Below are 15,813 nucleotides of genomic sequence, written 5' to 3' on the forward strand. Positions count from 1 at the left end.
TACGCAAGAGGGAAATTATAGCAATGAACCATGGCATCTAAACCAAGTAAGAAGGAAGTGAGGGTTTAAGAATATGGTGAGTTAATGCATTGTCCAGATGAGACCAAAGAACAGTTGCTAAAGTAACTGAATTGAAAGACTGGAGTTATTTGAATCTCAAGTAAATGAAACCCTACATAACCACGCTTACAATTCTCCAAAGGGGCTGGACAATGTGACTCTAACCATAGGCACACAACTTGAGCCCTGATGAAATAATCTCAGGAGGCTAACTATCCAGTCAGCATGTGATTTTATTTACTTACAATTTCTCAGAAATGCATCTGTTGAGAAAAGCAGGGTCCATCAGTACAACAACTTTATCCCTTTTATTTTAAAGTATGTTTAAATGTTTTAATGCATCAAGCTGAGACGCAGAACATCATTCAAACCAAGCATGCTATTAGAGCAGCATCCGTAAGTGCCTTTTTGTTTTTCTGCTTATTAGTCTCTTAATAGCAATAAGACATATTACCAAATTTGAAAGCTAATACATTTCCAGAATAATCTGAACAGCAAATAAACAGAATCTTGTAATGCCATCTCAAATACTCTTCAGAAAACTGTTAAGAGGGCAAAAAGTCCATAAAGTAAGGCGCACGGGTAGGCAACGAGAAGCTGTTGTCCTTCCATGTCCAAGGCGGAAATGAAGATTTTGGAAGCTGAGAGACTACACCAGACAATGATGACCAGTGCCAACACAGTACCGATCGTGCCCCTGTAGCAAAGACAAAAGAGATGGTTACCTTACATCAGGAGAAAGAGGTTACTGAATCAGAGCTGCCTTTGAAATGTCTTTGGTGCAATATTTATAACTACTTTCTCATTTGTAAAATGAGGGTGAGGAACCATATGAACTTAAAGGCCTTGGCCAGCGGGGCGGGACAGGGCGGGATTGGGTGAGACGGGCCGGGCATGCCCTGGAGCCAACCTCCTCTGCCACCACAGCTCGAAGGGCTGGGTGAGCAGCAAGGTCCCTCTGGCAGGTGGGGTCACTGGGACTGGCCTGAGTTCTCCAACATCCCCCAAGGGGTCCCAACCCGGAGTGCGAGAGGGCACTCTGCAAAGCTGCTCGGACTGGCCTGCGGGGATTGGGCTGAAACTGGTTCTCCAACATCCCCCGAGGGGTCCCAGAGTGCGAGAGGGCACTCTGCAAAGCTGCTGTCGAACAGGGTGTAGAATGCAAACGCAAGTGAGCAATAAATCAGATTCAGGACCGACAGTGCCTTAGGAACAACATAACCCACAGCCAAAGGTGGAATTGCACAGCCCCACGAGGAATCGGGCTCCCTCCTCTCTGGTTTCAAGGTGCGTTGTCCGAGAACCACCGCTGCCAAGTCACCACAACTTGGTGTCTCCTGCGTTGAGCGTCTGCCCCCTGGTGATCAGTGCACATCATAGGTACCGGCTGGTCAGACAGTCGGACAGTCACTTAGTTTTTTATATATCTAGATTATATCTAAATAAAAAGATTAAATGCTTTTCTAAAATGTCTATCTTTGGTATTGGTATGTTCTTTATATAATATCTTATCCAATATAGGGTTAATAACCTAGAATGTGGATCCTCCAAGAAAAAAATACAAATTATGTCTCATTACAATGTGGAATCATGAGCACTGATGCCAAATGTTTATTTCTACTTGGGCTTAGAGCATAACAAGTGACAAAGGACGGTGTAATTACTTCGTCTCCCCAATCAAAGTGGTTGTGACATGCAGCTGTCCCAGGAGAGTGCCTGACAGAAACTTAGCTACTGCATTCTTACTAATGGTTTTGAATTGCAAACACTAACTGCTCAGGAAGTAAAAAAGAAAAAAAATTCTTGACTGAGCACATAAGCCATAAAACTCTCTAGCATTAATATCCTCATCAGGGTTTCTGGGAATTCCGCACCACACGGAGCCCAGCTGAGAGAGAACAGTTGCCTCCCACCTAGAAGACAGAGTGCCTGGGAGCTGCGGCGATTTGTCAGCGGTTCGCCAGGCACTTACTCTTCCACAATCAAACAAGTGAATTTTTTAAAGATCTTCCATTACCCATGACAATAGCTCATACTGAAGAATGTGGCAACTCACAAAGTGCCAGTTTTAAAGATTACTTGGTGTAATCTATTTTTTAAATCACTGCTATAGAAACAGCACCTTAGCCGAAACTGACCTACTTCCCTGAATCTGCCTGTAGCTTTTTTTAAAATATAGTTTTATTGATTTCAGAAAGGAAAGGAGAGGGAAAGATACAAACATCAATAATGAGAATCATTGGTCAGCTGCCTCCTGCACGCCCCGCACTGGGGATCAAGCCTGCAACTGGAGCATGTGCCCTGACCGGGAATGGAACCATGACCTCCTGGTTCATGGGTCAACGCTCAACATCTGAGCCTCCATGGCTGGCCATGCCTGTAGCTTTTAATAGTCATCAAGTCCCCAACTCCACTACCAAAATGCCTGGGAAGAGGTCAGTGTTGCACTGATGTGGCATGTCTTAGCAGTGACTGTGCATGTGGGGTCTATCAACGAACGAGGACACTTACTGCAGTGAAAAGAAGACGGCGCTGCCAGACAGGATGACCATGGGGAGCAGGCAGTAACCCAGCACACTCGCCACGCAGCCATAGGACACCCCGGAAGAGCTCATCAAGTTTAGTAAGGCATAAATCCCTATGCAGCCGATGGCACTCATGCCATAAATGTAACCAAACTGAACTTTTCCTGCCTGAAACAGGGAGAAGAAAACAGTTTGAATACACAGAAAGCATCAAGAGAAAAATCAGGGTGTCAACAAATCGGAGAGCATTTTAGAATCAATCAGCTCAGCGCTGTTCCATATCTTTGTAGTGCTTACTACAATTATCAGGAGACTGGGAGTTCTGGGTGAAACACTGACTGTATTATGAATTCAGGTCCTGAAAACAAACACCCCTGACTATACTTGGGATGGCACAAGCATGCTACAGAGGAGGTGAAATATTTTTAGGTTTTTTATTTTTATTTTTATTTTTATCACAGATTGCCTATTAGAGCATAAGTAAGCATATATTTTCTCCCCATATTTGTAAAATAATTAAATAAATGGATCAATTAATGAAAAAAATTCCAATTTAATCTTGGTTATTTACAAGGCATATTATTAATATAAGCAAAGACCCATAGGATTTGCTATGTTAGGGCCTATTCTAAGCATTTCTATAACTTATTTAATCTACACAACCATCCTATGAGATAGGTAGCATTATTTTATCAATTTTACACAGGAAATTGGGGGGGCAGAAAGTTTAAGTAACTCCCCAAAATAAAATAATGCTAATTGGTTGAAGTTGGCTTTGATCCCAGGTAGTCTAGCTCTAAAATTTAGGTCCTTAACTACAGGAGCTTTAATAATGGAACTTATTTAACCTTTTATTACCCAGCATATGCCAAACTTATCACAGAAAATTTTGTTTTCATAATGCCTAGTGCCAGTTTAATATTTTATGAAAAGTTGATTTGTATAAACTACCTGGTAATGAATCATAAAAGAGGTACTGTTAAGGGAATTCAATGGTGTTCAGGATATACCACTGAGCTTCTGAGGACTTATAAAAATAGCCGCCACTCACAAAGCACTAGGGTCCAGGAGCTGAAATATCTCCATTAAACTCATCTGGGGTAAGTACAGTCTACTGTTAATTGAACAGAGGATATCTTAATGTTGGCTACCTGAGGATGCCAACGCTCCAGTCGAGAATGATTTTAGTTTTTACATTTACATTAAACTGACTAGAAATTCTAGATAAAGGTTGGATCAATTGACTGGTTCTCATGGGAATTATTAAAAAACAACACAGGTCTGGTAAGTTGATTCAGACGTTTTTCAGCTGTCTTTTTTTTTTCTTCTCTATAGCTGTTATTTGTGAAGTCCTTATGTCTTACAGAACAAAGAAATATTTATTAATGAAGGTATTGGAGAATGTTATGACCATTGTAATGATCAAAATTTTCCAGCTATTTTCAACTCCTCTTCTTCTGTAGTTATGGAGGCTGGTCACTAAGTTCTTTCACAAAAATGTCCCTGGGCTACACTGGCAGAATCCTCTCTTGCATTAGCGAGAGTAAGTTCTCATTGAATATCTTTTGTATTCTTTTGGAATTCTTTTGTATTATTTTGTGAAATAATGTTATGGATGCTAATGGACATGCTAAAAAACACACACATCAGTTATGCACTGCACCACGGGGTGGGTTTGCTCAACTTGGAAAATAGTGACACTTTCAAACCACTTTTAAGTAGTAGAGAAACGTTTTATTTAATATTTTAACTGAATGTGATAATTCTGAGGTAATGACAGCTGTAATGGTGAAAAGCAACTTCTCTACACCCAAAGGACACAGTCTGAATTTCCTGGCCCCAAGAAGTTTTGTGATTAGAGTGGGGAAAATAAATGATGAATGAAACTAATTTGGTAGCAAAATTGTCCCTTTCCATATCAGTTATTGACATTTCTTTTCATCTTGCTCTCTTGTTATTTTATTCAATTTAAAGTACAATTCCACTTGGCAGGGGCCACTGCCATTTTTTTAATTTGTTTTGAATTGTAACAAGGGCTTGTAGTTGAAATGGAAAATAAATGTTCCTTTCTTTCTTTTTCTTTCTTTCTATTTTTTTAATTACCTACAGAAAACAGATCCCAGATCCTTTGTTACCAGAGAGCAGAGAAGAAGAGGGTTAGGAGTGGACTAAAGGGGTAAAAGGTGTTAATTGTATATTGATCAATAGTAACCAACCTTTAGGGGGAGATCACTTTGTAGTGTATACAGATGCCAAATTATAATGTCATACTACTCATGAGGTATTTATAATTTAAAAAAAGAAAAGGAGTTCCTTTTCTTTTTAACCTCAAAATTTTCAGGATCCTTCCTGCACTACCATCTTCATACTAAATCTGTATTTGAAATACTTATTCATGTGATTATCCTATATAATAAAAGGGTAATATGCAAATCGACTGAATGGCAGAACGACTGGTTGCTATGACACGCACTGAGCAGGCAGGCAGGCAGGTGAGCAATTAGGGGCGATCAGGCAGGCAGTTGAGCAGTCAGGGGCAATCAGGCAGGCAGGCAGAGTGGTTAGAGGTGACCAGGCAGGCAGGCGGTTAGGAGCCAGTGGTACCAGATTGCGAGAGAGATGTCCCAGATTGTGAGAGGGTGCAGGTCGGGCTGAGAGACCCCCACTCCCTGCATGAATTTTGTGCATCAGGCCTCTAGTATTATCTTTATAAATTAGAAAGGGGAGTCTAAAAAAGTATGCACTGGAGGCTGGCAGGAGGGTGGGGGAACAGTTAAGGGCGAGCAGGCAGAGTGGTTAGGGGCAATCAGGCAGATGAGCAGTTAGGGGCAATCAGGCAGGCAGACAGGCAAGCAGTTGGGGCAATCAGGCAGGCAGAGTGATTAGGGGCTAGCAGTTAGGAGTGAGCAGGCAGGCGAGCAATTAGGAGCGGTCCTGGATTGTGAGAGGGATGTCCAACTGCCGGTTTAGGCCCGATCCCAGGGCTATCCCCTGAGGGGTCTGGGATTGCAAGAATGCACAGGCTGGGCAAATTTTGTGCACCAGGCCTCTAGTACTGTTATATTGACCATGCATATTCTTTTTTCAGATCACACTCTTAGATCTATCCAAAAAAAAAAAAAAAAGACCCACAGCTTTAAATCACTCATGTTTATTGTGTTGGGGGTGAAAATAGTTTTGAGAGAAATAACAAGTAAAACTAAATTTGTGTTGTGTTTGAAGCTGTTCTTTTTAGTTTGCCTCCTTCAGCATGAAGAAAGTCCACTATAAGGTATTGTGCCTTATATCAACATAAGTCAGAAAAATGATGAGTATGTGACTGTGAATCCTATACCTCCAGGGACAATGAATAGATTTGGATATTGGTTCTGGATTTACTTTTGCTTTTTCTGATATATATATATATATATATATATACCCATAAAATCATCTTTTACATCTTTATTGATTTTTTTTAAGAGAGAGAGAGAGAAATACCAATTTGTTGTTCCACTTGTTTATGCACTCATTGGTTGCTTCTTGTATGTGCCCTGACCAGGGATCAAACCCACAACCTTGGCATATCAGGACAATGCCATTCTAACCAACTGAGCTACCAGGCAAAGGCTCCTCCTTTACATTTTAATTGGATATATCCAGAGTCAGGTTAACTTAGCTTCAAATGAATTCTGAGTTAAATCTGACTTCAGTAATTCAGATTTGTTTTGTCCTTATTGCTCTACATGTGTCAGAATCAATTCCTAAGTACCACATTCTAATGTTAAAATTGAAATGATAATGTTCTCTTAAAAAGTTTCAGAAAATATCCATTTTCAAATATTCCCCAACATTTCAGAACTGAACGGAACTTAAGTACCACTTTTAATAAATCTTGTTTTGTCCTCAAAATGAAAAAATAAAGTTCAAGAAACAGGAAACAAAAGATTCAAGATCACACCTAGAGGAAAAGTTCGGGGTAGATTCAATTTTCTTACTTCCAATTGATTTTTGTCTACATAGCTTTGAACTATTTAAGACAAAAGACAGAATACTCAAATAACTCCAAATAACATTGTACACCCTAAAAAGATCTTAATGGAATTAATAATTTCCTTTAAAAGATGGTGCGGGTAGCATTTCTACAGAAAAACAACAACACACAGCTGTTATATTACTTGAAAAAGAAAGATGAGTTAATATATTAAATTGATTGTTTCTGACTACTTGATTAATTGACACGGTCTTACTTTGCAGCATTTAATCTAAGATTATCAAATTACTGTGACGGAGACAGAAGGGAGGTTAGAGACTAAATTAAAACTCCAGTTGATATAGTATTTGATTTATAGAGTATTTGTATTTGCTGTAGTTCAAAGGAAGAAATAGATGCTATCACTAAACACTATTGTATTAGATAAATAAACTATGATTATTGATCACATTATTATGCAGAAACTAGACTTCTATCAGTGTTTTGATACTGGTATTAAGTAGTTAATAAATAAAAAGTAAACATTATATAATTGCAAATAACACTTTACAGCTACTTTTAAAAATTGTAACTACAGTGCAGAAAAACAATTATGGGAAGTAGCTGTAAGAAAGGAAAGTGAACAAGGCCTAGAATTTTTAATTTCCTGTATTAGTTCTCCTGCAAAGTTTATCACTTTATGCTTTAATAAAGCCATATTTTTTTCAGGCTAACTTGACCATATTTTTCATCCAGGGTTGTGTTTTTTATTAATACCCACCTGAGCATATGATTATTGATTTGAGAGAAAGGGAAACACTGATGTGAGGGAAACATCGATCGGTTATCTCCTGCACATGCCCTGACCCGGAGGACTCTCTAACCAACTGAGCCACCCACCTGGGGCCATCCTGTTTTTAATGTATTATCATTCTCTTTTTGGTATAAAATAATAAACCTTTTCTAAGTTTTTCTTTCTTTTTAAAAATGAAACATGTTTTCCAAATGATAGGCTAGAATGCTATCTAAACTTAACTTAGGTAGAAATATATGACTTAAAAATTTTTTTGGTCTATTTTGATATTATTACTCCCAGATATAAAGAATGAAAGAGGCACATACACAAGGGAAATGGTGAAAGTCAGGGGGGTGGAAATATCATCATAAAACTGCCCTAGCCGGTTTGGCTCAGTGGATAGAGCATCAGCCTCCAGACTGAAGGGTCCTGGGTGTGATTCCAGTCAAGGGCACATGCCTGGGTTGCAGTCTTGATCCCTAGTAGGAGCCGTGCAGGAGGCAGCCAATCAATCATTCTCTCTCATCATTGATGTTTCTCTCTCTCTCTCTCCCTCTCCCTTCCTCTCTGAAATAAAAATATTGATTTCAGAGAGGAAGACCCATCTTAGACTTCATAGGATGCTAGAAATACCGTAGAGATACAACCCAACCAAGAAAATGATGAACAAAGAGAAAGGATTTGTCCCGTGTCACAATACAAATTTCACAAAAAAGCAAGAAATAAAATTTAAGCCTTATATTTCCCAAGTTCGTGTGCTCCTTCAACTAACTATTCCAGATTGACATTTTTTTCTTAATAACAATAAAGACCTAATGATTAACTGCTTTAAAAAAAATTGATTTGGTGATTTTTATCTTTAAAATTTTATTTAAATTTCTATTTTTTTTTATCGGTTGTAATGCATGATGACAGTTTCTATTTTGTCACTATAGTTCTATGAAACATGTTTCTATCTCACCCCCAAAAAATGTAGCCACAAATTAAACAGACAATTTTCACTGTACAAAGTGACATACTGCGTTCTGTGTTTCCAAAGCACTCTGCAAAAACCACATTGGAAAGGACACACGTTTAAATCTGATGCTGCTGTCCTTTACCAGAAGTAGGGTGGCTCCCAGCGCCACACAGAACAGGATGGGCCCAGCCAGGTCGGTTTCATTCATAATGCTGCCATCTGCTGGCTTCAGTGGGTTTAACACTGTCAAGGTTTTTTGCCATATGTGATCAAAATTAATTCCAAGTTCTGCAAAAAAAAAAGTGGGGGAAAGGTAATATAAATATATAAAAGTATTTATATTAGAAATATAAACCTCGGAATATAGCACATCAAATATAAACATCAAATATTAGAAAAATAAACATCAGTAATATTCTTTTATTAAAGTTACTATATTTGATTCACTTGCTTAGAATTTTAATCTGATTGTTATAACTTCGTAATCTAAAACTCCAAGTAAAAATTTAAAGCATAAATAAATAAAATTATATTTTTATTTGCAAACAATGAGCTAAGAGAAATGTTTTAGACAATTTTCTTCCATAAGAAAAAGTATCCCTGACTTATGCAGCCAATACAAGCTTAAAATCTTGATGAAAATTGAGAAATGAACATTCTACAGTAAAAAGTAAAATGTAATGGCAGACCCAGAGTCCCATCCTATTGCCCATTTAGACATATCCTTTCCTCAAAATTTCCATTGCTAACACCTTGGCAAATATCAAACGTAGTATAATTTTTCCCTAGAAGAACTACCTAAACTAGAGATATTTGTCCCAGGTCTGGGACGTCCTCTGAGAGGAGAATGCTGCCTGTCTGAAATGCCACAGAGAAAGGGGATGGCCTTTTCGGCAAGTATACGGAATCGTGATGTGCACGCATATTTTTACACGCTAAATGCTCTGTGCAGTTGAGTCTGTGTAGAGATTAAATTCTTTTTTAAAATGTGTTTTTATTGGCTTCAGAAAGGAAGGGAGGAGGAGAGAGAGACAGAAACATCAGGGGTGAGAGAGAATCATTGATCAGCTACCTCCTGCACACCCCCTACTGGGGATGGAGCCTGCAACCTGGGCATGTGCCCTTGACGGAAATCGAACCTGGGACTCTTCAGTCTGCAGGCCAACATTCTATCCACTGAGCCAAACCAGCTAGGGTGAGATTAAATTCTTGAGACAAGTTAACTCTTCCCTTTTATGAGTGGTGGAATAAAATATCCTGCCATTTGCAATAACATGGATAGAAGTTGAGGGCATTATGTGAGGTGAAACAAGTCAAGATAGACAAATACTGCATGATATCAATTATATGTTGAATCTAAAATTTATTTTTAAAAATAGTCAAACTTATAGAAACAGAGTAGAAAAGTGGTTGCCAGAGGCTGTGGGACAGGTAGGAAGTGGTTGGTATAAGGGTACAACCCATCCCACAAAAATAAACAAACAACCACAGAATCCATGCTTTTTATCAAGTCAATGGCATTCAATATGATAATGGTTGTATTTTTTTAATTGAGCCCAATTCTCCCATGTGAAGGATCATCTCCCTAAATCATTTGCATGTGGCATTCAACTTCCCTTCCCAGAATTTAGTAACTCTCTTTGACCAAAGATACAGAGTATACAGAGTATACATAGTCCAACTTTTGCCGTGGCTCATACCACCTGAACACCTTGCAAAGCTGACATTTCTATCCAGAGAAGGCCAGGTGGACTTTAATAATGGCCATGACCCAAAGGGGCCTAGCTTTAACGGGGACCTCGACATTTTTCAGACAGCCAAGCAGCAGTTGGTATGAACTAGGATGGAAAGCATATCTCTCACTCATTTCACATTCAGATTGATGATTACTATCCTGAGCTTGAAAATAAAAAAATCTGGTTGGTTAAATTAATTGTGGGCAAATAATCTACATTATAACATCCATGTTGCATTCTTTTTATTTTCACAGTGTATTTATTATTTCTTAATGAACATAGACTTTGGAGAATATAAGCAGTTGTCCAAGCTTAAAATGAGGTTAGAATAGCGATTTTCAACCAGTGTGCCGCAATAATTTTTAAAATATGCAATAACCATAAAATAAAAAAAAAAGGTTGAAAACTGCTGGGTCAGAATGTCTAATGTAATTTTTGAAAGAGAATGCTTTAAAAAATTGAGAAATACAGTAGGTGAATTAATTTCACCTAAAATTTATGTTGCTTTCAAACTTCATTTTCAATTTAGACATTTATGCTAACAATGTTTTCAGTGTTTGCCACAATAAAGTGGCCTTTAATTAAAAACATCTTTTTTTCTGAAAATGCATAATAATTATTCCCAAAGAAAATCAAAGCCTTATGAGACATAATTACTGATTTCAATCATTTATTTAATGGAATAATTAACTTCTATATATGTTTCAACATTGAGTCATAAAACAGTAAATGAACCTAAGACAAACTAAATATTTTCATAAGAAAAAAGATTTTACATATTTTCTACCAAAATACATTGCCATAATACAGGGTGTGACAAAAGTAGATTTACAGTTGTGAGTACATGAAACATGAAACATAAAACATGTTTCATGTTATTGTTATTTATTAATTATTGTATTATTTTCCATACAAACAACTGTAAATCTACTTTTGCCCCACCTTATATTTTGTTTTCAAATGTATTACAAAGTATGCAAATGAGATTATAAGTATTATTAATTGTAGATAATCTAATATTACACCTTATACAAAATAAGTTAGAAAAATTGCTGTGAAATCTTAATGCAAAATTATTGTTTTACTGTCATCTAGTGGTAGTAAAGTATAAGATATATAAGTGCTATAAAAATGAACTAATATATTTATTTTTATGCAAATTATGTCATTGGCCTTTGAAACACAAACATTAGGCTATTTTACAAATACCAAATGTCACAGTGATTTCTAAGTCTGATAGACTTAAATTGACTATTAGCCTTCAAGGTGTATTTGTTAATATATTGATTGTATATTACCAAGTAGCCAAAGTTGTCATTCTTACACAAAAACAAACAAGCCTTTTAGACAACAAAGCATTTAAGGCATAAACAAGCACAGTTTCAAATAACATGTTTTTGTGCGGGGGATGTTTTATTATAGATTCATAACTTTATAGGTTGTCTTAATGTACACTCTAAAAAAGCTGGCAAATGTCATTCATCACCTTATCACAGAAATTGTGCCTAAGGCCTTTTCATGTCTTTTATAGATGAAGCTTGAGACTTTCACAAAGTCACTCAACATGAAGAACATACTAGAGCAATGCTTAGAAATTCCCTAGATTCAAAATGCAAAATTATAATAAGTGCTCTTTCTTATAATATACTATACATTTGATGGGGATAATCACAAAGAGAAAAAATAATCAAGAAATTTTCTCCAATCTGTGTAAAGTGGGAAGGGAAGTAGTTTCATTAAATGGGGAGGGTGGTTACTCTGATATAACCACTTTTCGAAATGATGTCTTCACTGTTGTGTAGACATTGCCAGGGAGTTCGAATTTAAGAAACAGTGAAGGCACCTGTGGTAACTGCAGCAATAGCACATACCTCCTTCCTATTCCCCCACACAAACATGCAGCAGACTTCCACTGGGTTAAGTGTCTTGAAGAGGCAGATTTGTTTACACGTCGAACAGTCACACACAAAACACTGTATGCATCATGCTGACAGCACACGTTACGTGCTCATTATTGCTATTATTCTCGAGCTGTACACACATTAACAGCACTTCCTTAACTTATCTTCTAGCAAAGGAGGCTCTTCATCAAAACTGTCAACGTAAGGAGACTGTGAATAATAATCCGGGCTGGATGCTGGCTGAAAGTATTGTCCAGTGTAACCTGATGACATGAGCATCTCCGGTGGGACAAAGGCAAGCTGAGGCTGTTCACTGGCTTGCTGTCTAGAGAGAGGAAAACACTGGTATTTATGCATCTAAGAAAGGGATATCATGACAAATCAAGGAAATGAAGGAAACTACAATTTCTCTTTCATGAATTATCCCAGGTTTTAAGAATATTTAAGCATGAAAGAAATAACTTGCTTAGAGTTGACCTTTAATCAAAAAAATGAAGTCCCTGGTCATAAAAAGACTTCTAGAAGACTGATCCATTCCAACTAATATTGATTATGTACAACATGCTGTCACTTTTCCTCACATTTTTCCATGTAATTAGACTTAGTAAGGTAAAATCTGTCACTTTAGTCCCATTTTGCAGAAAGAGAAATAGAAGTTCCTGGAGACGGAATGACTTGCCCAGAATCACAGAACGCAGCAGGCGTCCGTCCGTGTTTGAACTGACGCTAGCTGAGCACTCTGCCTCTTTCACTGATATTCATGGCAATCACCAAACATGGCCGTCTTTATAAATGTGTGGAAGCAACACGTGTAAATCACAATTTTAACAGTATAGCCAATGCATAGGAAAAAATAACTGTATACACTGACTGCTGTCCATAAAGAAATAGACTTTCTAGCTCTGGCCATTCCCAGACAATTATTGCCAATCAAATGACCTGTGAGCACCTAACTCAAAGTATTCAGTAGTGTCCCTCTTTTGAAGTATGCAATTTAGTTTGTCCAAAGATGTTTCTTGTCAAACATGACAATTCCTTGACCATGCTTTTGCTTGTTTTTTTATTTCATCATTTGTGTCAGGAAGCTGGAAAATAACAATCTTAGTAAATAATTTATTGTGAAAGCTAGAAAAAGGAAGAAAGAGTGAGTGACATTATTTGGTCATTTTTAATTGTGTTTTCCCTGAAGGGGAAGAAATATAAATTGTCCTTATTAACATGTGTTAAGTTTATCTGATCATAATATCGTAGGCTACACTAAGCTAAAAATACAGCCCAGGATTCTAAACTTTGTAGCTCTCTGGGATCTCTTTATGTTAAAATACTTACAAAATGGCTTTTTATACTTTCCTTCCAACATTCATCTTAATATGAAGTCTAAGAATAACATATTCATCCTCCCTTATATGAGTAAGTCTGAAAGAGAAGATAACCTCTTTTGAAAAATAAAGCTATAAAATAGAAAAAATATATACATTTAATCATTCACTAACTCACCACAAGCTCATTAAGGGCAGAGACCTGGTATAATACTTCTTGAATCACCCACACCAGCAATTTTCAACTGGCTGCTGTGCTGCAAGAATTTTTAAAAAATGCAATACCTGACTATGTAGTCAGGGGCACTAACCTTTTTTCCCCTTATATTGTCAAATTTAAAAAAATGACAACAGCCAAAACAATAGCCATCTGGTGTGAATGAGTCAAAATTATACCTTTTTTTTCTCAGGTCGGCAAAACATCTATGTTTGTGTGCTGCAGAATTTTAGCAATTAGATGATGTGTGACAGAGATAAAAAGGATTGAAAATTGCTGTTCCAAACCATATGCTGATTACTGTTATTGTTCCTGTAATCATGTGGCATATTTCTAATCTTTCTTTAAAAAAAAGAAACTATTTTTTATTGATTTCAGAGAGGAAGGAAGACAGGGAGAGAGGAGAGAGAGAGAGAGAGAGAGAGAGAGAGAGAGAGAGAGAGAGAGAGAGAGAGAGAATGAGAATCACTGAATTGAATCTTCCTTCACACTATTGAATCATTGAATTGAATCATTGACTGGCTGCCCCCTGCATGCCTCCTCCATGTGCCCTGGCTGGGAACCGAATCATGACCTCCTGGCTCATAGGTCAATGCTCAATCACTGAGCCACGCTGACAAGGCTTAATCTTTCTTTTTAAACAAAGTAGGCCCACTATCGAAAGTGCTGGTAGAAATGGATTATATATGAGAAACTGAATGGCTTTTGGTTGATAAAGCTTTCCCTAGATATGTATTTTTTTTTTAAATGTAACCAGTTCTAGAAGAATAAAAGGGACAAATAGAGATGATTGAATGGACTAGTGTCTAAAGACTATTTCATTGACATATTGTCCTGGCCTCACCAAAACGCATGCCCAGGTGCTAATAACCAGGCTTAAGGAAACATAACTTCCACAATTACTCTGGGCAAAGCAATCTCTATGAATGAGGGGATTCAGTATTGGACACATGCCCACCCCTGCCAAGAGCAAAACACATTTTTATAGGAAAAAAAAAATTGTCCAGTACCAGCCAAGTCCTCTCCTTTTCTTTTTCCTCTCTCGATTCCTCTCTGCTACCTCATCCAACAAAACATGTTCAACAGGAGCTTAGTCTCTATTGGCCTTGTTATAACGGAGGGTTAATATTAAAATCCCTCCACCATTATTTAGAAAATAAAATTTTTAAATTGTCCCTATAAAAGGAACTTCAAAATTCTTTATCTTTAAAAATTACCATGATCATTTTCTAAATTAAGGTTTCTCTTTTTATCTTATAACTTTGACTATAGCAATTAATACCATATCTCTGTGAAGAAAACCTAAGCAATACCAAAATAATCACATTATTAATCCACACTCCAACCCAGAAAAACCCTGCAAATACCCAATTCTCCTGTTTTAGGCCTTTCACTAACAAATGACTCTGAACCACAATTTTAACAATACATCTTGAATCAACACTTAATCCCATGTCTTCTAGTGTTATCCTTTTTTACTAGGTGGTTCCAATTTTGAATGACTATTCCAATGACATTCTCTTATATTTTCAGTGATGTCTTTCAAGTCTATAGTATCCTTCCATAAAAAAAAAATCAGGATGAACGGGCTGGACGCTACTATTGCTCTGTGAAGCCTATGAATTCGTAGCCTATCAAAGGCAATTGCATGAGTCAGATTGATATACCCACCACCTCAAGCAACTGTGAAGTGATTGTAAAATTCTCCTTTAGAACCGGCAACATTCTTGGTCAGATTTCCCTTCTTCTGCTTCCTGACTCTGTGGAGTTACATTTCTGCCTGTAATGAGAGTCCAAGGGTAGATTTGTCCTGAGCCAAGTAGAGTAGTTATCTAATTCAGCCACTGAAGTCAGACTGCTGTGTTCAAATCCCAATTTTATAATCTACTGGAGGTCGGGACGAAACCAGCTCTCAGACATTCCCCGAGGGGTCCCAGATTGCAAGAGGGCTCAGGCCAGACCAAGGGACCCCACTGGTGCATGATTGGGACTGGGGAGGGACGTGAGAGGTTGGCTAGCTGGGAGGGATTATGGGAGGGCTCCAGGATGTGTCCAGCACATCTCGCTCAATCCCAATCGGCCAAACCCCAGTAGCAAGCTAACCTATTGGTTGGAGCGTCTGCCCGCTGGTGGTCAGTGCATGTCATAGTGACTGGTCGACTGGTCAACTATCTGACCCCTGGTGGTCAGGACATCATAGCAGCCTTAACATATCATTAGCATATTATGCTTTGATTGGTTGAACAGCCTACCAGACGACCAGACACTTAGCATGTTGGGCTTTTATTATATAGGATGCAAATTACCTCAAATTCTGTGCCTCAGTCTCTCATCTGTAAAATGAGGATAAGA

General features: G+C 37.7%; 1 protein-coding gene across 4 annotated transcripts in view; it reads right to left on the bottom strand.

Moving 5' to 3' along the window:
• Nucleotides 1-275: 275 nt before the first annotated feature.
• YIPF7 (Yip1 domain family member 7) overlaps nucleotides 276-15,813 on the bottom strand; it is a 27,612-nt gene continuing 12,074 nt past the window's right edge. For all 4 annotated transcript variants that reach the window (XM_015560979.1, XM_015560982.1, XM_015560980.1 and 1 more), the window contains exons 3-6: nucleotides 12,090-12,250; nucleotides 8,431-8,576; nucleotides 2,572-2,753; nucleotides 276-757 (exon numbers count right to left, since the gene is read on the bottom strand). In XM_015560979.1, the coding sequence (XP_015416465.1) occupies nucleotides 595-757; nucleotides 2,572-2,753; nucleotides 8,431-8,576; nucleotides 12,090-12,250 (652 nt within the window). In that variant the 3' untranslated portion in view covers nucleotides 276-594. The remainder of the gene's footprint in view (nucleotides 758-2,571; nucleotides 2,754-8,430; nucleotides 8,577-12,089; nucleotides 12,251-15,813) is intronic.

The sequence above is a fragment of the Myotis davidii genome, unplaced genomic scaffold (genome assembly GCF_000327345.1).
Source record: "Myotis davidii unplaced genomic scaffold, ASM32734v1 scaffold455, whole genome shotgun sequence".
NCBI lineage: Eukaryota > Metazoa > Chordata > Mammalia > Chiroptera > Vespertilionidae > Myotis > Myotis davidii.